Below are 19,000 nucleotides of genomic sequence, written 5' to 3' on the forward strand. Positions count from 1 at the left end.
TGCAAAAGGCTTCTGTCATATCTTCAAAACTTCTTGTTACATTTTGATTTTAATTTAAAGAACATTCAGATTCAAAAATGAAAGGTGACATAGGACAATAGTTTAATGATAAAAAGAGTTAATATCACAGGATCTGATACAACAAAAATTCAGCATAGCTGTTTATCTTCATTTCAATCTATTGTTTTGTATTTTCATAATTCCTCAGGCGATTTTCCTCCTTTTATGATCCCTGTAAATAAAAATAGAGTTTTCTTTTTAAAAGATGATGATTAGAGAGTTAAAGGTAGTGTACAAATTAACTAACCTATCCGTATGCAAAGCTTCCTCAGACTTATTTTCGAGCCACTTAACGCATCCTGTGTTTTCGGGAAGTAGAGATCCAGCTATATGCATTACCTCTTCATCAAAACTGCAGAATTATCTCGATTCAGTTACCTAGAATTCTAATATAAAAAAAAAAAAAAAAAAAAAAACAGTAGAGCAGAGAAGCTACATGTTTTACCTTTGGACTTGAAGGCGCAACATAGTTCCAAGCTTTAGTGCATGCCGTTTATGCGATCTGCTCACGAAAGAACCTTCACCATCTCTCTGAATAGAGAAAAGGTTAAAGTCCGTTTTCACAAGTTGGAAGACAGCAATAAGTACGTTCAAGACCTATAAATCATACATACCACTCTGTACTTGAACTCTTCCCGGATATCAACGTCTGTAATGACTGCAGCAGAAAAGCCAAGAACAATAACATGGATTGACTCTGGAGAAATCTTCACAATTTTCCCTTCTGCATAGAACAAACAAGAGAAATTAACCAACCAGCATTGCTTCAAACACATTAGATCACTAGCAAGAAACTTTAGTTGAGAACTTACCTACAAAACTTTTGGGCTTAGGATCAAAAAGGAGTAGTCTAGTGTTAACTCTGACGCCAAAGTAAGGATGAAGTCCTGCAAGGATTTTAGCTTGTTTGCTTTTGACAGTAGCATCATAAGCCAGTAGAACGCCATCAAAGGTTTCATTATACCTTCAGAACAAAGATTGATACACAAAAATTATAAGAAAACCAAAGTACCACCAACAAACATTGCATCCAGAAAGCTCGATTCGATAAACCGCTATTAGCAACAGTGAGTTCTTGTAACCTATAAACTTTAAGAATCACAACCTAAAAATCGAAACTTGATCCCAAAGAAGAAAGCTTTAAGAAAGTAAAAAAAAAAGAAGAGAAGAAAAAGAACGAACTGGAATAGAAGAGAACTGAGCTCTCGACAAATCGCCTGAAAAACGTTTCTGCTTTTCGAAGGATGAATATAAATCATCAATTCCGCTTCTGATAGCTTTAACCCCTCCATTGAAGATCCAATTCCTGTTCATACAAAAAAAAGCTTCAATTCTGAGAATTTATATAGCGGCGGGTTTTATCTTTTAAGAATGAGCTTAGGGTTTCCAACTGAACATAAGCCTTAAGTCTCAAATCAAAACTGGACTCCATGAAACGTCGAACTCTACGAAATTGAATCTAAACACAGAATTTGAAGTCTCGAGCAGAGGATGACATAGAAAAGAATCTCACCTTGCAGGGACAAAACTTGTAACCGGAGAACTAAACCGACGATTTTTGATCCTGAGCAGAGCAATCGAAGACGAAGAAGAAGATGCCTTCGTCGTCTAAGGAGACTAGGGTTTCCTCACGCGACAAAGGGTTTAAGGTCAAAACCCAAATACCCGGTTCGTTAATCTTACCGACATTTTCCGGTTTTCAGACCAAACAAAGTCAGGACAGTTTGGTTTTTAAGAATCTTACCGGACTGTATTTCTGTTTCATACCGATTGCAACATTAATTTTTTATTTTTCGTTGCATCAATGTGTTGTTACCTATAAGTATGGTGTGTTTTGTAATTTTTATTTTATTTGATTAGTCTATGTTTCCTTCTAAATTTTGGATTCTTAGAGCACTAATAAAAATGAATACACACATACGGATTTAAATTTTTGGATTCTTAGAGCACTAAATTTTGGATAATTGTTTTTTTAACACTCATCAACATATCAAGCAATACACAACGTGATTACACACACACGAATTTAAAAAAAAAATTACAAATAAAAATGAAGCAATGTGATTCCAATAAAAGGCACAAAAAAAGGGCTCACTTCAACGATTGTAAAGCAGAAGATGTAGTGACAAGACTAGACAAGAGACCAACGAGGAGTGCATTGTTGTAAGTGGTTGGTTCGTTCTGCATCGGGTTCTCTCGTGAGTCAGTGAACGTCTCGTTGAAGAAAGGCCCACCTACGAGTGCACCATATGCTATGTTTGGGTTTGGTTTCGTTGAGTTAAACCATTTGAATCCATCTAAGCAACCCGTGGTTGCATCTGCCGGAATCGAAGCTCCTCTATGATGCACAAATTGTGGGTATTTGTCTCCATAACCCACCACGAAGCTTGTTCCCAGCGGATTCTTCCCCAGCATGTAATCAGCCTGCAGGAAGAAACTCTAGTGAGTCTTCTTTGACTAGTTTGGTTTTGTTGTCTACAGATTTTCATGTTTTGTTCTTGTTACCTGCGATTTGGCGAAATCTCTGAGCTCTGTTGCTTTGAAGATTTTCCCGTCGCATGATATTTTATGGATACGGGAAGTGAGCATGTAATCACTGAAAAGCGAGGCTAAGAATGCTGAGGAAACGGATTGTTGCATCGAGTTCCATTCACTAACCCATATAAGACCACCTATTGAACAAGAGATTTAAAAGATCCAAGCCTTATTATAAGAAATTAAGTGAAAGAGGCTTTATCTTCTACGCGATAATAAAGTGAGATTACCGTTTGTTCTACTAGCTGTAGCTGTTGGAGACTTTGGTAGAAGTCCACACATGACAGCTTTAGCTGTGTTCCTGTAATTTCCAAGTCCCTTGCTTCCTGATAAATCTTTTTTAAAGAAGAGTAATCTTGATAATAGTACCTGCAATGATTGAGAAGCATAAATGTTCTCCGAAGAAAAATATACACAGAAATGCATCAACAGTTTCTTCTTCTTCCAAACTAACCTGTGTTCCTGCAAGCTTGTTGTCCCAACTAAACCAAGTTGGATTTCCAAAACTAGCAAATTCTTTTCCATGATTAGACACATAATCAAGGTAAGTTTTGTCCTCTGTTGCATGATACAACCAACTAGCTGCCCATAGTAGCTCATCCCCATATCCCGTCGAATTGTAAAACTTCTGAACCTCTGGAATGTTAACACTGTAAGAGCCTCTCTTAGTTTCTGCAAAATCAAACAACTGCTTCGCATGCTTCAGTAGCGTTGCTGAATATTGAGGATCACTATCCTTAAAAACCAAAGATGCTGAAGCCATAGCTGCAGCAGTTTCCGCAGCAACCTCTGTCCCTGGAGTATCTGCATCAATTTTAGTGAGTGGTCTCTTCTCTTTCATATCCTCTGGTCTCTCCCAGCATGGATGATCTACTTTCGGATCTCCCACCTAACATCAAACATAAATCATCACAACACTAACAAGAGAGAATCATGAATGATTTGAAGTCCAAACCTGAATATAGAGGACATTATCAGAAGGATGAGCTTTGATAAGATAGTCAGTGGTCCACCGGAGCGAGTCTTTAGCAGGATCCAATTGGTTCACTACATTCATTTGATCACCATACTCAAGAATCGACCATGACAAAACTGTAGCAGTGAAAGCCATTGGAAAACCAAACTTAATATGATCTCCAGCATCATATAAACCCTTGGAAAGATCAAGATTGGCTTCACTTCCATCTTTAAGACCTGAATCTCCTCTCCAAGATATCTTATTGTTCGCCAATTTACCAGCTACAAGCACAATCATTATGAATCAAATCACACGAAATCAGTGGAGACATCCAAGATTAGAAAGATTGAAGCAAAGGAATGATGATTACATTTCTGGATATCGAAGAACTGCAAAGCGAGCTTGAGAGCGTCGGCGTATTTCTTATCAATGGCGCCGGGAGGTCCAGGAACGGGACCACCACCACCATCGTCACCGGATTTCTTCATTCTCAATTTGACAGTGTAAACGACGGCGAGGACAACAGAAGCTAGCACAATAATCGCGATAAACCAACCGCACCAACCTCTTGACTTGGATTTCTCCCCCATTTTTCGAATTCCACGAGGTAGAGAGTAAGAAACCACAAGAGCTTGGTTAGATCGGAGGTCAATGTAACTGCATTCACCGATCGGAGAAGAGAAAGTAGCTTCCCGGATCTAAGATTGAGAGATGGATTCGTATTTTTGTTGATGAAGATGGAGAAGCAAGTGATAGGTTGAATCAAAGGAAGGTGGAGAGAGGAGTCACTAACACTAAATCAAATCCCAGTTTAAAAGTCGGTGGAGTATCAAGCGGGATTTCAGATCTATTTTTTCCTCTCCTTTAGGATTTTTCCTTTTATTTTTTTGAAAATGATTTTGTTTTATATACAAATCAAGGGTGAATTATCATTACATGTAAGAGGAAACTACCGAAATACCCCTTTAAATACCCAATAATTTAAGCAATTAAGCCGAGTCCAACTCTGGTCACTGTCACTGTCACAACTGTCGGTCCCTATATTATTCATTTTACTTGTACACATTAATAATATCTAATTATAATATGATAAAAGTTTGTAGCTCAAAATATAAAATTGAATAATTATTTTTATTTATTGGAACAACAAATTCTACAAGTTAAGGAACAATTGGGCTAGTGGTGCTTCACTTTTGTTGCCATTATCTTATCAAGCCAGGCTTCGATCCATTACGCAAATGAAGACTAAATAAGTAAATAATATTAAAGAAAAAAAATAGACTATGGGCCTGGGCTTTTCAAAGCATTTGATTTCGTTCAATTTGGGTACTCAAATTCGATTAGTTTCTTTAGATTTTGAGCTCAAGTCGCTTGATGATGACCTAATTTCTTGTATCAAATTCGGGTTTAATTCGGGTTAAATTTGCTTTAACCTGTAGGTGTTACGTCATTTTAATCAGTGTCAGGTGTAAAGTCTCTCTGTCTTGAGGATATCTTGTGATAAATAGGGCTGATGATGTCTTATTCTAGTCTTTGAATGACAGATGTTGATGATGGATGTTGAAACTGATCAACAACCAAAGCAAGAGCTATCGAGAAAGAGATGGGACTCCGTTTCTTGACAAGGTTTTAGCTGACTTGGTGGTTAAACAGATCCAATCAGGAAATAGATAACAATGTTTTTCGATAGAAAGACATGGAATAACATATGCGTAACCCATGGTTGAATGCGTCTTGGAGAGACTTTCCTATCTCGTAAAAGTAGCAAGTTACAGTTGACATGGTTGCACGGTAAGTACATGAAACTGTCTTCTTCAATTGCACAGCTAGGTTAACTTTAAGACATATGTAGCAAGCTCATTGTTGTTGCATGTAAGCCAAATCGATTTGGTCTTTTGTAGAAATTTTTTGGTTGGTGATTGATGATAGAAATAGTTCAGGAGGGAAAATAGTATCAACTTTAAGATGAAGATACAAAGTTGTTATGTCAATGTTACTTCATTATAACAGAAGAAACATCTGATTGAACTCTGGCGGTTTTCTTTAACAGTTACAATATCCATGTCATGATTTCTCTCAACATGTTTGGTGAACAAAACAGTATTGTACAATGAAGAAATGTGAGAAGGGAGAAAAAGAGACTCTTGGATATGTTCTCTAGTGCAAGGTACTTAGTCATCGTCCTTGAACTCCCTGACCATAAGAAAAAGAAGAGAAGAATCAAGTTAGCATCTCTACAATGTGCAAAAAAAAAACAGATTGGCTCTGATTCACAATAATCGTGTAGTACCTTCGATCAAGGTATCGAGGTTGAACACCAGAGCCTTGACAAGTAGTGCAAGTTAAGGAACCAGCACCATCACAGTTGATACAGTTTGAGACTTCTTTCTCTCCTCCACCAAGTTCTACGGTCACATTACCACTTCCCACACACAATCTGCATTTCTCTGTTCCACCACCAAAGAAACTATTTCTTCAGTTCATCATAATATATGTTCATAAACATCTTGTACACATCAAACATTTTGCTCTTATACCAAAAATGCTAACAAAAACTCGAGAGAGAGAGAGAGAGAGAGAGAGAGAGAGAATCGATTCACTTACGAGCTCCGGTACCGTTACAGGGAAAACAAGGTTGAGTATTCTCTCGCTTAGCCTACGAAGTTGTGTAAAGACGGAAACAGTCATCACACACCAAAACTGTAACTTTCACGAATCGATTTAACTGAGAAGAGAATCAGAAGACTCACGGCATTGTCGATTTGTGTCTCGTAGAACACAGGAATACCAATTCCTAATGCGACGCTTGCTACGCCAACAGAGATTGCGACGACCTAATAATTACGAAAAAAACCAAAATCGATTATCAATTTTGAACTAGTGAGAGCGAAAAAAGTCGATAGATAAGGATCAAAACCGTGTTGGGATCGAGTTCAGCTTTGATTCGGGGATAAGATGTAGCCGGCGACCGGAAAGAAGACGGAGTGAAATTGATGGGACGGTGAATGAACGGAGATTGAAGAAGACGAGGCGGAGATGGAGCTGAAACTGGCATTTTCGATTAGCACTTGTCTTTGTTGGTGTGAAGCTATCGCTTAAGCGCGCGAAGATGAGAGGAAGAAGAAGAAGAGCCAGTGGTTCTTGGTTTTGGGTTGATCTCAGCCACTAGATTATTCACTATACGGTTATCGTTTTGTTGACGTGGCTTTATTCCATTTGATTAAAGGCTTTTTGTTTTCCATATTACGCCCTTATCCACTATTGGAGAAGAGGAAGAAAATTATCCGGTGCGATGAGATACGGTACACCCGCTCAGAAGTAAAAGATCGTATCCGTCAAATATTAAATCCAACGGCTAATAACATCTAAAAGTCGTGGTTGTTGACTATTTTAAAACCGCACTGTTTCAAGTTGAAACTCTCAAGTAGAGAATTTGAAACAAGGATTCGCAAGTCACTATCCGATACGATATTAATAATATACCGTTGCTTCATTTTTTGTTTCTCCTTTCTCCATTCGCAAGTCACAATCGTAACCGCCGTCTAATCCGTTCGAAATCATTTTTCTGATAAGGTATGTTATTCTTCAACCGCTTAAAACGTTAATTGCTTTCTTCTTCATATTCGTCTTTATGATTGATTCGTTTTAATCAGTGTAATCGAATTGAAGTTGTGCATCAATGCTTAGACGATTGTTTTGTCTCTGTCTTTTTGTATTTTGGATATAGTTCATGATATAATCATTTCAATGAATTGGTGATTGAGAATTTATTTCTGATTAGAAGATTCTTTTGTTTTTTAAATGTTTTAGCAGGTGATCACAATGATTGGATCGTTTCTGACAAGAGGACTTTTGTATGTTACTCAATAACTTTGATCTCTTCTTTTGATTTTATAAAACACATTTTCTCAATCAAACTAAAGTAATGAATCTTTCAATTGGTTGATAGAATGGTGTTTGGATACGCATATCCTGCTTATGAGTGTTTCAAAACGGTCGAACTCAACAAGCCTGAGATTCAACAGCTTCAGTTCTGGTGTCAGTATTGGTATATGATTAGCTTCTCTCATATGTTATTTTCTTGATCTCTCTACCCTTTTAGGAATTCCTATATAAATCTTGCTTGCTTCCTCTCTCAAAACATCTTTGCAGGATTATTGTAGCTGCTTTGACGATTATCGAAAGAATTGGTGATGCTCTTGTTTCTTGGTAGGTTGTTTTATATTACTTAAGATAGAAAACAAAGACTTTTTACTGTATAGTATACTTAATAATACATGTTTTCATGTAATCTTGAAGGCTACCAATGTATAGCGAGGCGAAGTTGGCATTCTTCATTTATCTCTGGTTCCCAAAGACTAAAGTAGGTAAACTATTTTATCTTTTTGATTCAACTAGCCTTTTCTCTAATTTTATTCCTCTGTGTGACCATTTCAGGGAACTACATACGTTTACGATTCTTTCTTCAGGCCATATATAGCAAAGCATGAAAATGAAATTGACCGCAACTTGATGAAGGTAAGGACTAGAGCTAGGGATATGGCAATGATATATCTTCAAAAAGCAATCAACCAAGGACAGACCAAATTCTTTGAGATCTTGCAGTATATTACAGAACACTCAACACCAAAATCTAAGTCTGAGGTAATTAATTTCTTCATCTCTACCGCTCTACGCGTGATCTTTCTACTCTTCTCTGACTCATTATAACATTTGAGTGAACCTCAATAAAAGTCTTACTCTTTTTCTATTGTGAACAGGAAAAGAAAGAGACAACTCCACCTAAACTTGTTGATCCAATTCTTAAAGTGAAAGAAAATGAAGTCACTAAAATGAGATAGAATCATTCGAGAGGAAAACATTAAGACAGGGAAACTATTGGGGAAAACACACTGTACTAACTACTAACTAACTATATGCATTATCATGTAGCCCTCAAATGTAAATTGTTTCGGAGAAAAAATATAAAATGTAAATTTTACCAAAAAAATGTACATTTTAATCCATTGAAGTTGTTTGGTAGGAATCATTAGAATCTGGCTTGAGATGGGCCTAAGCCCAAATTCTTTTCACGCTTGTTTCTGGTGGTTATCAGCCCATCTCTCCATTCTCTTAATCTACTGGTGTCATTGACAAATAACTCATACAAACGGAGAACTAATTCGCATACATGATAATTTTAATCAAAATTATTTTTATGTTTAGTTTTAAAATTTTGAACTGAATTTAGTAAGTATAATTATATGAATTCTATGAAAAATATCTTTATTTTTGTTTTAAGATCTAAACAAGAGAAAAACTGAAATTTGAATAGGATGTAGAATGATGCTTTTAGAATTACTTTGACGAACCGACTCGTAAAAACCCGCAAAATATCGACTTCGTTGTGGATCAGGTTAAAATGGGACGGGTAGCGGAGCTGATTGATCCGCTCTAACATCCCCTACTCAAATCTTTTATTTTAAAATTCAAAAAATTACACTAGGTCAATATTACAGTACATTGTTACGCCAAAAGGAAAAAGAGTTCAAAAGAAAAAGAGTTAAAGAATTAAAATAAAAAAAAAACACTCTGCAAAGTAAATCATAAAATGATTGGTGTTAAACATAAAACTAATACGTAACCATATATATATATAGGAAGGACCACACGGCTACAACCATATTAGTATCATTTTGTGGAAAAACACATAGATATTTACAAAAAAAAAATATATGTGGAGATACCCTATCCAATATGGCATTGTATTTGCACTTACAAATTACCAAATTAACCAATAGTACGTGTAAAAAAAAGACCAAGCCGAATGCAAAACTTCATAAATTAATGAGTTGTGTAGAGAGACCAATAATTGAAGAAGGATGCAAAACCGAATGATTGATGAATCCACTATAAAAATTAGGGACCATTTTTGAATGATGGTTGTTGTATATCTATCTACTCAATCAATTGCATTTATTGATATGAAGCTAATTGTATGATCCAGTGTGAAACTAAAGAGTGTCAGCAAGAATCTCCTATCCTTCTTTTTTCACGACTTTGTTTGATTCTCCACAAGCCAACCTGATGCGAATTCCCAATTTGGACTCTACTTCTAACCAAGTCAGCAGCATAACAAACACAATTTTAGGTAGTAAAGACCAAAACCAGGCTCGTTTTCTCACATCTAATTTTCTACAATTTATTTGATTATAGAATGAGTGTGTGAAAAGAAATACATTGCAGTTGTTACAAGTTCTCTAGTATTAAAATAGACCGCATGCTTTTCATTTATACTGTATCACAATGTATTTCAGCACTTTCGTGACAGTTCTTTTTGGCATATGACTATAGTTTTACTATAGAAGTTTGCTTTAGGAGATGGAACATGATACAATAAAGTACTTTCAAGGTAATGCAAAACAGTAATGGATATGAACAATTTCTTTTAGGAAAATCTCACATAAAAAGATAAGTTTTCAATTTTTTGGGTGGGAGAGATGTAATCTAATTAATTAAAATCACTAGAAAACTCATAATTTAAATCAACATTATCATTATAGGAAATGGGGACACAATTGTCTCTATTTTTTGCATATATTTAAACCGTTTTGCCAAACTTTTGATACCCCAAATCACACGTGCACTTTATAACATGGTAAACGAATACATTAGTAAGAGTAACACTTTTTTTTTTTTCTTTTTTTCTTTTTTCTAAGAGTAACACCATTTTGTATCTAGAAGACTAGAAATATCTTCTTTGTCACAGAACTGTGTCTGAAATCTTACAAAAATTTCAAAACATATCTGATAAACGTTAAATTCATGAAAAGATCGATTTATATTCAAAATACTGTGTATAATACGAAGTTCTCTCTCTGTCGGTGTTTTAAAAATCATCTATCGTTCGTGGGAGAATTCACCTCTTGTGCCACAAATCGAGAAATGTTAATCGCTTATGCCACCGTTATGTTTTCCATTTTCTTATTCAATTTCTTTTAAGTCCAAATCGTTAGAAATGACCAAAAGCCCTTACAAAAAACAGAAAATTACCACCCAACCTAAAGTATCCGATTACCTGCTCCAACCCGATGATCAGATCCAAATCCACAAATTACTTTAATTCCTAAGTTTAGAAATTCAGTAAAAGAAAAACAGAAAAAAAAATTAAAAAAAAAAAAACAATCGCTCAACATCTTCTTCTTCTCTTTTCTTCTCTGCAAACATCTTCTTCATCATCAAATTTCTCATCATAACCAAACTCATCACCTCTATAACCAGGTTAGCTTGGTAACTAGATTCATTCTCCATTGGATCAAGTCTAAAAGCGAATCCAAATCTACCAGAAGCTTCCTTCTCTCCGCCGGAATCTCACCGATTTCTCCGTAAAAGCCTCGCCGCCTCACTCACATCAAAACCCCAATTCACTTCACGAAAAAGCTCTCCACTTGTATATGTACCAACATCGAAAGGGAAATCTGAGCAAGTCCCATGAGCTCCAATCGAGCAACATCTTGGAGTCCCACTCCGATCACTACTCCGACCAGACACCGATATCGAATTGCGATGCCGTCGCTTCCTTGCTACTAACCAGAAACTTTTTTTCTATTGCTGTAATTAGAAGCTGATAATGTCTTTACTCCATTATCGTCGTCGGTGAGTGAGATACGGCTCAAAGCTTTGATGGAGAAAGAGGTGGATCAATCGGAGAAACAAGGTTTTCGAGCGATGAAATGGTTGCAAATAAAGGAGCTGTGAAGTGCAAGATTGAATTGAGTTTCATGATGATTCTAAATGTTTATGTGACATTGTTAAAGCTTTGAACTTTACGGTTCACAGAAAGTGAATAAACCCAGAAAAACTCTTTGGGCAAATCTGAATTTGGGAATGGATCTGTGTAATTTTAAGTTGTAGTGTATTATAATAATATATATAGCTGGTCCAACTGAAACATATAAGACATGGAGGGAGTGAGTGAGGCTTATGCAAAACATTAAAATAGAAAAACATATAAAGCATTTGTACCTAGTAGTTCTGGTTGGACCTGGTAAAAGAACTAATAAAAATATAAATGAGAATACAAAAACCAAGAAATATCAAAAAAAATTCGCCCAAAACCCTAATTTATCTAGACTTTTCTCGTTTTGAAAAAGAGAAAAGTGAAAGAAAAGAGAGAAGGGATGGAAGAATAAAGGAGAAAGTGAGATATGAAAGAAACAAATTCCGTGGGCCCGGATTGAGTCAGTAAAAAAGTAGTGTGAACAGAATATTTAATATTTTGGTGGGGTTCTTGACAGCAAAATAATATTATTTAATAGGGTAAAATGTACATAGTTGTACGTAGATGTTTAGTTGTCCTGATTGCCTCATAGTTGAACTAAATGAGATTTTGTAAATTTGGAGTTGAACCTTAATAAGCAACATAATTTTCTAGTTGGTCACATTATTTATTACATTATATTAGTGTTTAAGAAGTTTTGATATGAAAAAATTAAGGAAATCATAGATTTTATATTTATATCAACAACATAGGTGATCATGAACTAAATGTTCCTTCTTAAGTAAGAAGTGAATTGTATGAAAACAAATTTACGAGCAAGTAAAATACTAATGTTAAATATTATATTGTATATAAGTTATTGTATTTTGTAGTTGTTAAATGTTCAAAATTAATTTAAATTGGGATAAAATTCGATTAATTTTTAATAGAAGTTTTTTGTTGTCGGCTCAGTTGACCCAGTTGAACGTCTTATTTGTCCCGGTTTAACCAGAAACTTAAACTCATACAAATACAAATCATAATACAATATAGTCTTAGTTGTCTAGGTTGAACTAAGAACTTAAACTCATACAAATACAAATCTTAATACAATATAGTCTTAGTTGTCCCGGTTGAACCAAGAACTCATAGTTGTCCCAGTTGAACCAAGAACTCATAGTTGTCCCACTTGAACCAAGAACTTAAACTCATAGTTGTTCCAATTGAACCATGAACTTAAACTCATAGAAATACAAATCATATTTGAAGCACAATTAACTCATAGTTGTCCTGGTTGTACAGTGAATTTTTGACAATCCACTCATTTCCTTCTGAATAATACCCTCCATAGTCCAAATGTACGTTTGTGTGGATCTTCTTCTTCATCTCTTCTTAAAAATACAATAATTTAAAACACAATTATCTACACCATAACTCACAGTAATACTATTTGTACCAGTTGGCCTATAGTCTATCATTGTACCAGTTAATCTCACTTAGTTATATCATTTGTACTAATTCATACGTTTTCGTAGAATAGATCCGTCGGCCTCGACTCTAAATCGATTCAATAGAAGAACGATTTACATTCGATTAATTACCAATGCAAATACCTATTCGGCAATCTACATTCGATTAATCTCCTTATTTTTTCCTATCAAAACTTCTTAAACACCAATATAATGTGATAAATAATGTGACCAACTAGAAAATTATTTTGCTTATTAAGGTTCAACTCCAAATTTATAAAATCTCATTTAGTTCAACTATGAAGCAATCAGGACAAATAGACATTTACGTACAACTATGTACATTTTATCCTATTAAATAATATTATTTCGTTGTCAAAAACTCCACCAAAATATTAAATATTGTGTTCACACTACTTTTTGATTCGTGTTTGACTCAAATCGGGCCCACGGATTTTGTTTTTTTTTTAAATAATTTTTTTCCTTTTGATTTTCTATTTTTGTTTTATTTTGGAATAGAGTTCATTAAGGGTAAAAAGGGAAGTTCACAATCTTAGTGGCATAGAGATTATGTGATGGCATGCCAGATTAATTTTTTCAAAATAGTGGCATAAGTGATAAAAATTCCGTTCCTGGCTCTATATTTAATGGCATATTCAAAGCACTTGAAGTTATTCAAATTGGGAATTGGAAGGGTTCTCTTTACTGCAATACAAGATGGGTAATATTAATATTAAATTTATATCAATGTTGAAGTTATAAATGGAAAAATTTTATTAATCACAAACCAATACTAACCAGCCACGTTGTCAGTAGCGACTCTTTTAACATGCAGCAGTAGGATTAAATTTTATGTCAGTCGAATAAATTCCATTGTCACCGGACTAACAATTATTTTAAATGTTACGTACGTAAACAATTACTTAACTTTTTCGTTTTTGAAATTCAAACTGGTTTATGAATCAAACACATTCTCAAGATCTCGCGCTTCTTTTCTTCTTTTGTCTCAAAGAAACCTAAAACAATGCAACCATTTTTAACAAAAATTTAAACGAATGACTTTATAATAGTCTCTGCGATTTTTATAACTAAGTTTATTAGGTGAAAACAAAAGAGAGGGACAAATGTGGAACACGACAAGTGAGAAGGCCAAAGAGACTGCGTGATAAATCCAAGTATTGCGGCGAATGTGAAGGTCTTATAGATTTTTACATCCGGTCAACGGTCAACCTTAAAACCATAATTTATTTTGATTGCTACAATTTTCACCCTGAATATGATTAAATTTTCTTATGTTATTGATAATTAATGATTAATACCATTACTCGAATTTGTGTGTTGTGTTTGAACCCAATTACGACAACCTAAAAATATGCAAGCTCATCTGAGTTATCATATTAAAATGTTCTTCCCATAATGTAGACATTTATTACACATTAAATTATTATTTATTTAGTGTATTGAACTGCTTTTACAGTAATCAGTATATGAATAAATGAATTTACCCCATACTTTTTTACACATATTTCAAGTGTAACTCCACCACTATTTACTGTACTGAGATTAGTTTATGACACCTTATATCTTAATTACTTTCAAAAAATTAGTTTATCGGTCAAGTCCAAAATCAATTTCTTACTAATATATGAAATAAGACATTGCAGAAATCTGAAATACTTATATACACATTGAGGCCAAAAACTATAGAAGTGAACAAAATACAAAACTATTTAGGAAAATAAGAAATTACGAGCATTGAAAATTTAAATTCGAGACAAATAGAACATTTGGAATGCGTAATCACAGTTCCAAATACGAAGTTTCCAAAGACCTTGTCTGGTGTTTAACGTGTAATCTTGTTCTGTTAAAAACAATAGTTTTAACTTTTAACCATACATCCTCAATAATTATTTTAGAATGATTATTATTATATTTTTGATGTACTAAAACCATTTCTTTCCTTTTTCTCTTGCTTGCATTCATAGGAAAAGAAAAATAAATGATTTCTATCGCTAAACTGTTCTTAATAGTGAACTTACATTTTATTATGTAGTATGGACTATTAATAAAGAGATTCCATTCAAAAATTGAGTATAATAACCGAACAAATCACTACTATAAAAGAGTCGAGATGCTTGCTTACGTGGCATTTGTTTGCATCTCTACCAATGGAAGGTTCAGTGACGTTAACAAAGTCAGCCCTTAAGGTCAAAACTGTAATGGAAGATTATATAGATGAAGCAGTTAAAAGCACATACAAAGCCAACCAAGCTCGTCCAAAAATAAATTAAAATCATTATCTTCCAACTAATTTGTTTTTTTTTTTTGGTAGGAATCTTCTAACTAATTTGTTATCATCAAAAAAAGTAATTTACTAGTATTCAAAATCTTTTGTTCACAAAAAAAAAAAAAGTATTCAAAATCCATATTAAATACCTTTTTTCTTTTGAGGGAAATATATAAATAACTACACCACAACTAACAAAGCAAGCTACCAGATGCCAAAATTAATTAGAAAGATTTCTTTTCTCTGACCAAACAAGATATCTGAATATAGTTAATTTAGTACCTATTTTTGAATGTAGATTATAATTTTAATAAATTCGAACGACAAGAATATTAATCAGAAGGGTAAGAAAGTAAATCTGTAAAATAAAGAATTAAAGAAAGATAGAGCACTCTACTTTAATCTTCCCTCCTTATTACACATCTTGGATCCATCTTCGATTTCAACACCTAAAAAAAGCTTATAATTAAAGAACCATAAAGAAGAACACAAAAGAAACTCTCACATTCTCAAGTCAAGAGTTTCTTTCTTCTTTCAATGGCTTTACTAACTTTCTTGCCGGAAAACGCAGAGGCGCCTCAAAAACACAAGCCACCGTCGAGCAAACGCAAGAAACGCGAGAATCCCACCGACCAAACGCAGCCGCGGAAACAGAAACCACACAAACCGCAGAAACCAAAGAAAGAAGTACCTCAGAAGCAGCCATCTTCATGGGACCAAATCAAGAACCTATTGACTTGCAAACAAATTGAAGGGTCAAGAGTCCATGATCCTTCCAAGAACTCACAGGTTGGTCCGTCCATGACCACTCATTTATCTCCTTCAAAGCTCGGCTCGTCGTGCAGCTCCATATGCAGCTTCAGAGACGTGGCTCACGGCAATACTCGTGTGGTTCATAGAGCTGATCACTCTCCAGACGTAGCTAACTCAGTTGCTCCTAACTCGGAGACTCGGCTTCTGACTCGGAAACCTGGTCAACACGGTTCTTCTTCGTCTCGGTCTCTTACATCTGGCTCAACGAGATCTAACGCCAGTGGGAGTTACACGTCATCGTCAACGACTTCGTTTAGAGCCATGCAGTTCCGTAAACTCTCCGGATGTTACGAATGTCACATGATCGTTGACCCTAGCAGGTAATGACAACAAAAATTAATGATGAGCAAGTAAATTCGTAGTTCTGGTTTATATTTTTGTAATTTTATATCATTCTCTTGAATTTTAGGTATCCGATTTCGCCTAGGGTTTGTGCTTGTTCCCAATGTGGAGAAGTTTTTCCCAAGCTTGAAAGCTTAGAGCTTCATCAAGCAGTTCGTCACGCAGGTAAGGTTTTTTTTCTTAAAAAAAAAAATTATTTGACTTTATCACTTACCTCAAATTATTTAATAACGCTTTAGCTACAATATTTTTGTTGGCGTGTGTAGTAGTCACATTTTTAAAGTTAACCCTAAGAATCTAGTGGGATTTTCGTAAATGCAAATTGCTTGGTAAAGTAAGATTATGTTTTGTAATCCTTGGAAAAAAAATTAAGATCTCAGTCCATGATTTGACTTGTGAATGATGATTCAACCTTTGTTTGTTTATAATTGATTGAATAATTAGCATTAACACATGTTTTCCGGCGTATAGGCACTTGGATTTATCGATAGATTTACCATAATGCTAAGCAAATAATTAACGAACATGCTTTCGTTATATATCTTAATTAGACTTCATTGTTTCTTAATGGAAGCAAGATCTCAATGTTATTGTCGGTGATTATATCGATCAAATAAGTTAGGATCATTTGGCCTTATGTGGCAGATTGTTTTTGGAGTAAAGATTCATACGTATTTTTAGAGAAAGATACGAAAAAAGAATAGGAATATAACTGGAGAACGATATATTCTATGGTCTCCAAATCTGTCGTTTTGCTTGGAAACACTTACCATGCGATGGGACCATTTGTACTATAAAAAGATACAGCTGTCTCTGCTCTTAACTAAATTCAATGTCCCCCTGATATTATTACGTGTCATTTTTCCATTCGACAGTATCAGAATTAAAACCCCCACCTGACAGAAACCGAAATAAAACTCTTGTCTTTAATGTTCCAAAAACTCAGATATTTGTATTGACTTGTGTGATTTCATGAGCAAAAACGTTGTCGTTTAATTGCAGTTTCGGAGTTAGGTCCGGAAGATTCGGGTCGAAACATAGTGGAGATCATATTCAAATCAAGCTGGCTTAAAAAAGACAGTCCCATCTGTCAGATCGAACGGATATTAAAAGTCCAAAACACTCAACGTACGATCCAACGGTTTGAGGATTGCCGAGACGCAGTGAAGGCGCGTGCACTTCAGGCAACCAGAAAAGACGCTCGTTGTGCCGCCGACGGCAACGAGCTTTTACGTTTCCACTGCACCACTTTAACTTGTTCTCTCGGAGCTCGTGGCTCTTCTTCTCTCTGCTCTAACCTCCCTGGATGTGGCGTCTGCACCGTGATTCGCCACGGATTCCAAGGAAAATCTGGCGGCGGAGCAGCCACTGCAACCGCTAACGGCAGTGGCGTGAGGACGACGGCGAGTAGCGGAAGAGCTGATGATTTGCTGAGGTGTAGCGATGATGCGAGGAGAGTGATGCTTGTGTGCCGTGTGATCGCTGGGAGAGTTAAACGCGTTGATTTACCGGCGGCGGAGGCTCCGTCTCCGGTGGAGGATAACTCGGCGGTTGGCGTTTCTACGAGTGGGGGTACGTTTGACTCGGTGGCGGTCAACGCTGGAGTTTATTCGAATCTTGAGGAGCTTGTGGTTTATAACCCGAGAGCTATATTACCTTGCTTCGTGGTTATTTACAAAGTTTTAGAATCTTGAATTTGTAATTTTAACTTGAGAAATAATGTTTGTTTTTAGTACTTCTAACTTTTTAATATGATAGAGATTAGGTTAATCATCAACCGGCATCATAAATCCCATCTTATTATTGACTATTAAGTGTAATTCTTAGGGTAGTATGTTGAAGGTTATCTTTATTATTGAAATCATGATTAGGTTAAGAATTCACTAGTAGAGTAGGTTAGAAAATCATGATTATGAATTATGATGAATTTATACTTTTTGACCAGTAAATGTAACATTTTGTTAACCAAGTAAATTTCATCGCTGTGTTCACACTTGGTGGGAATCAAATAGTGTGGGAGTGGCAGAGTGATATAATTGCTACCACATGCGTTTTCAGTAAATTGTTTTATTCACCCAAGTTCTTTTCGTTATTTTTTTAATTTTATAGGGAAAGCTGATTCTGATTTTTTAAAAGTTGGGTATAGTAGAGTTTTAATTTAGTTATTAGTGTTGTCAAAAAAAGAGCAAAAAAAAGTAGTTATATAGTATGGTTCAGATAAGTTCAAAATTTACCCATACATAATAAAGGGTTGCACGCTGAGAGGTTGCACCATTGGAACTTTCCTCGTTGTCAGAAGCTGCTACATTGTTTATTTTGTTAAAAAAAAATCGATTCTCCTTGAAGTTGCAAATGAAATCAGAGATTTAGAATCAAACCAGTTTAATATTCGAGTTTTCAGTTTTGCCACAAATATGTCGAGCATAGGTTTCAATTCAGAAGTTATATGAAAAGATGGACTTAAAGATGATCCAACTTTAGCAAGCAATGTTAGAAAATATACTTTAAAATACATATACATACATATATATATATATATATCCATTTAAAAGAAGATTGATTGATTAAAATGCTTACTGGGTTCGACGCCTGTTGGGAAGGATTTCTTCTCCGAAGGAGATGAATTTAATCTGGTGTGGATCCCGCCTCTAGGAGATATAGGGTTTTCGCCTCTTCGGGCTTGAATTTCTAGATATTCAAAAAAAAAAAAAATGTTTAGATTTGTTGTATTACATCTTTTTGTCGACAAATTTACTTATAACAGTAAAATTTGTTTACAAGGTTGTAGACCTGTAGAT

The 19,000-nt window shown here is 35.1% G+C and overlaps 5 protein-coding genes and 1 pseudogene across 5 annotated transcripts; 2 read left to right on the top strand and 4 right to left on the bottom strand.

Annotated features, from left to right (window-relative positions):
- Positions 1-76: 76 nt before the first annotated feature.
- Positions 77-1,739, bottom strand: LOC9325099. The gene is made up of 7 exons (XM_002888990.2): positions 1,574-1,739; positions 1,243-1,366; positions 873-1,024; positions 675-784; positions 506-591; positions 308-412; positions 77-232 (listed from the first exon to the last, which is right to left on the bottom strand). Exons 2-7 carry the CDS (start codon positions 1,350-1,352, stop codon positions 205-207), a joined length of 591 nt encoding a protein of 196 aa, XP_002889036.1. The 5' UTR covers positions 1,353-1,366; positions 1,574-1,739; the 3' UTR covers positions 77-204.
- Positions 1,740-1,982: 243 nt separating this feature from the next.
- Positions 1,983-4,566, bottom strand: LOC9325100 (endoglucanase 10). The gene is made up of 6 exons (XM_002888991.2): positions 3,924-4,566; positions 3,551-3,834; positions 3,050-3,484; positions 2,826-2,964; positions 2,566-2,732; positions 1,983-2,484 (listed from the first exon to the last, which is right to left on the bottom strand). Exons 1-6 carry the CDS (start codon positions 4,141-4,143, stop codon positions 2,152-2,154), a joined length of 1,578 nt encoding a protein of 525 aa, XP_002889037.1. The 5' UTR covers positions 4,144-4,566; the 3' UTR covers positions 1,983-2,151.
- Positions 4,567-5,488: 922 nt separating this feature from the next.
- LOC9325101 (protein disulfide-isomerase LQY1, chloroplastic) lies at positions 5,489-6,696 on the bottom strand. The gene is made up of 5 exons (XM_002888992.2): positions 6,471-6,696; positions 6,304-6,387; positions 6,158-6,209; positions 5,844-6,000; positions 5,489-5,746 (listed from the first exon to the last, which is right to left on the bottom strand). The coding sequence occupies exons 1-5, from the start codon at positions 6,606-6,608 to the stop codon at positions 5,725-5,727; spliced, it is 453 nt and encodes a 150-aa protein (XP_002889038.1). The 5' UTR covers positions 6,609-6,696; the 3' UTR covers positions 5,489-5,724.
- An 83-nt stretch (positions 6,697-6,779) lies between these two features.
- LOC9325102 (putative HVA22-like protein g) lies at positions 6,780-8,579 on the top strand. Its single transcript, XM_002887561.2, has 7 exons — positions 6,780-7,126; positions 7,367-7,407; positions 7,503-7,601; positions 7,706-7,762; positions 7,853-7,916; positions 7,991-8,197; positions 8,314-8,579. The coding sequence occupies exons 2-7, from the start codon at positions 7,376-7,378 to the stop codon at positions 8,392-8,394; spliced, it is 540 nt and encodes a 179-aa protein (XP_002887607.2). The 5' UTR covers positions 6,780-7,126; positions 7,367-7,375; the 3' UTR covers positions 8,395-8,579.
- A 2,067-nt stretch (positions 8,580-10,646) lies between these two features.
- Positions 10,647-11,472, bottom strand: LOC110224225 (annotated as a pseudogene).
- Positions 11,473-15,448: 3,976 nt separating this feature from the next.
- LOC9323672 lies at positions 15,449-17,979 on the top strand. Its single transcript, XM_002887562.2, has 3 exons — positions 15,449-16,180; positions 16,270-16,367; positions 17,205-17,979. Exons 1-3 carry the CDS (start codon positions 15,585-15,587, stop codon positions 17,894-17,896), a joined length of 1,386 nt encoding a protein of 461 aa, XP_002887608.1. The 5' UTR covers positions 15,449-15,584; the 3' UTR covers positions 17,897-17,979.
- The last annotated feature ends 1,021 nt before the right edge of the window (positions 17,980-19,000 follow it).

The sequence above is a fragment of the Arabidopsis lyrata genome (assembly GCF_000004255.2).
Source record: "Arabidopsis lyrata subsp. lyrata unplaced genomic scaffold ARALYscaffold_2, whole genome shotgun sequence".
NCBI lineage: Eukaryota > Viridiplantae > Streptophyta > Magnoliopsida > Brassicales > Brassicaceae > Arabidopsis > Arabidopsis lyrata.

Coding starts and splice junctions, on each gene's coding strand:
- LOC9325099 (XM_002888990.2), bottom strand. CDS start 1,352: ATGGAGGGGTTAAAGCTATCAGAAGCGGAATTGATGATTTATATTCAT. Junction 785..872: donor TAAGCCCAAAAGTTTTGTAG/GTAAGTTCTCAA, acceptor TGTTCTATGCAG/AAGGGAAAATTGTGAAGATT. Junction 592..674: donor AAGAGTTCAAGTACAGAGTG/GTATGTATGATT, acceptor TTCTCTATTCAG/AGAGATGGTGAAGGTTCTTT.
- LOC9325100 (XM_002888991.2), bottom strand. CDS start 4,143: ATGGGGGAGAAATCCAAGTCAAGAGGTTGGTGCGGTTGGTTTATCGCG. Junction 3,835..3,923: donor GTTCTTCGATATCCAGAAAT/GTAATCATCATT, acceptor TTGTGCTTGTAG/CTGGTAAATTGGCGAACAAT. Junction 2,733..2,825: donor TACAGCTAGTAGAACAAACG/GTAATCTCACTT, acceptor CTTGTTCAATAG/GTGGTCTTATATGGGTTAGT.
- LOC9325101 (XM_002888992.2), bottom strand. CDS start 6,608: ATGCCAGTTTCAGCTCCATCTCCGCCTCGTCTTCTTCAATCTCCGTTC. Junction 6,388..6,470: donor CTGAACTCGATCCCAACACG/GTTTTGATCCTT, acceptor CGTAATTATTAG/GTCGTCGCAATCTCTGTTGG. Junction 6,001..6,157: donor CTGTAACGGTACCGGAGCTC/GTAAGTGAATCG, acceptor GTGGTGGAACAG/AGAAATGCAGATTGTGTGTG.
- LOC9325102 (XM_002887561.2), top strand. CDS start 7,376: ATGATTGGATCGTTTCTGACAAGAGGACTTTT. Junction 7,602..7,705: donor CAGTTCTGGTGTCAGTATTG/GTATATGATTAG, acceptor ACATCTTTGCAG/GATTATTGTAGCTGCTTTGA. Junction 7,763..7,852: donor GGTGATGCTCTTGTTTCTTG/GTAGGTTGTTTT, acceptor GTAATCTTGAAG/GCTACCAATGTATAGCGAGG.
- LOC9323672 (XM_002887562.2), top strand. CDS start 15,585: ATGGCTTTACTAACTTTCTTGCCGGAAAACGCAGAGGCGCCTCAAAAA. Junction 16,181..16,269: donor ATGATCGTTGACCCTAGCAG/GTAATGACAACA, acceptor CTTGAATTTTAG/GTATCCGATTTCGCCTAGGG. Junction 16,368..17,204: donor TCAAGCAGTTCGTCACGCAG/GTAAGGTTTTTT, acceptor GTTTAATTGCAG/TTTCGGAGTTAGGTCCGGAA.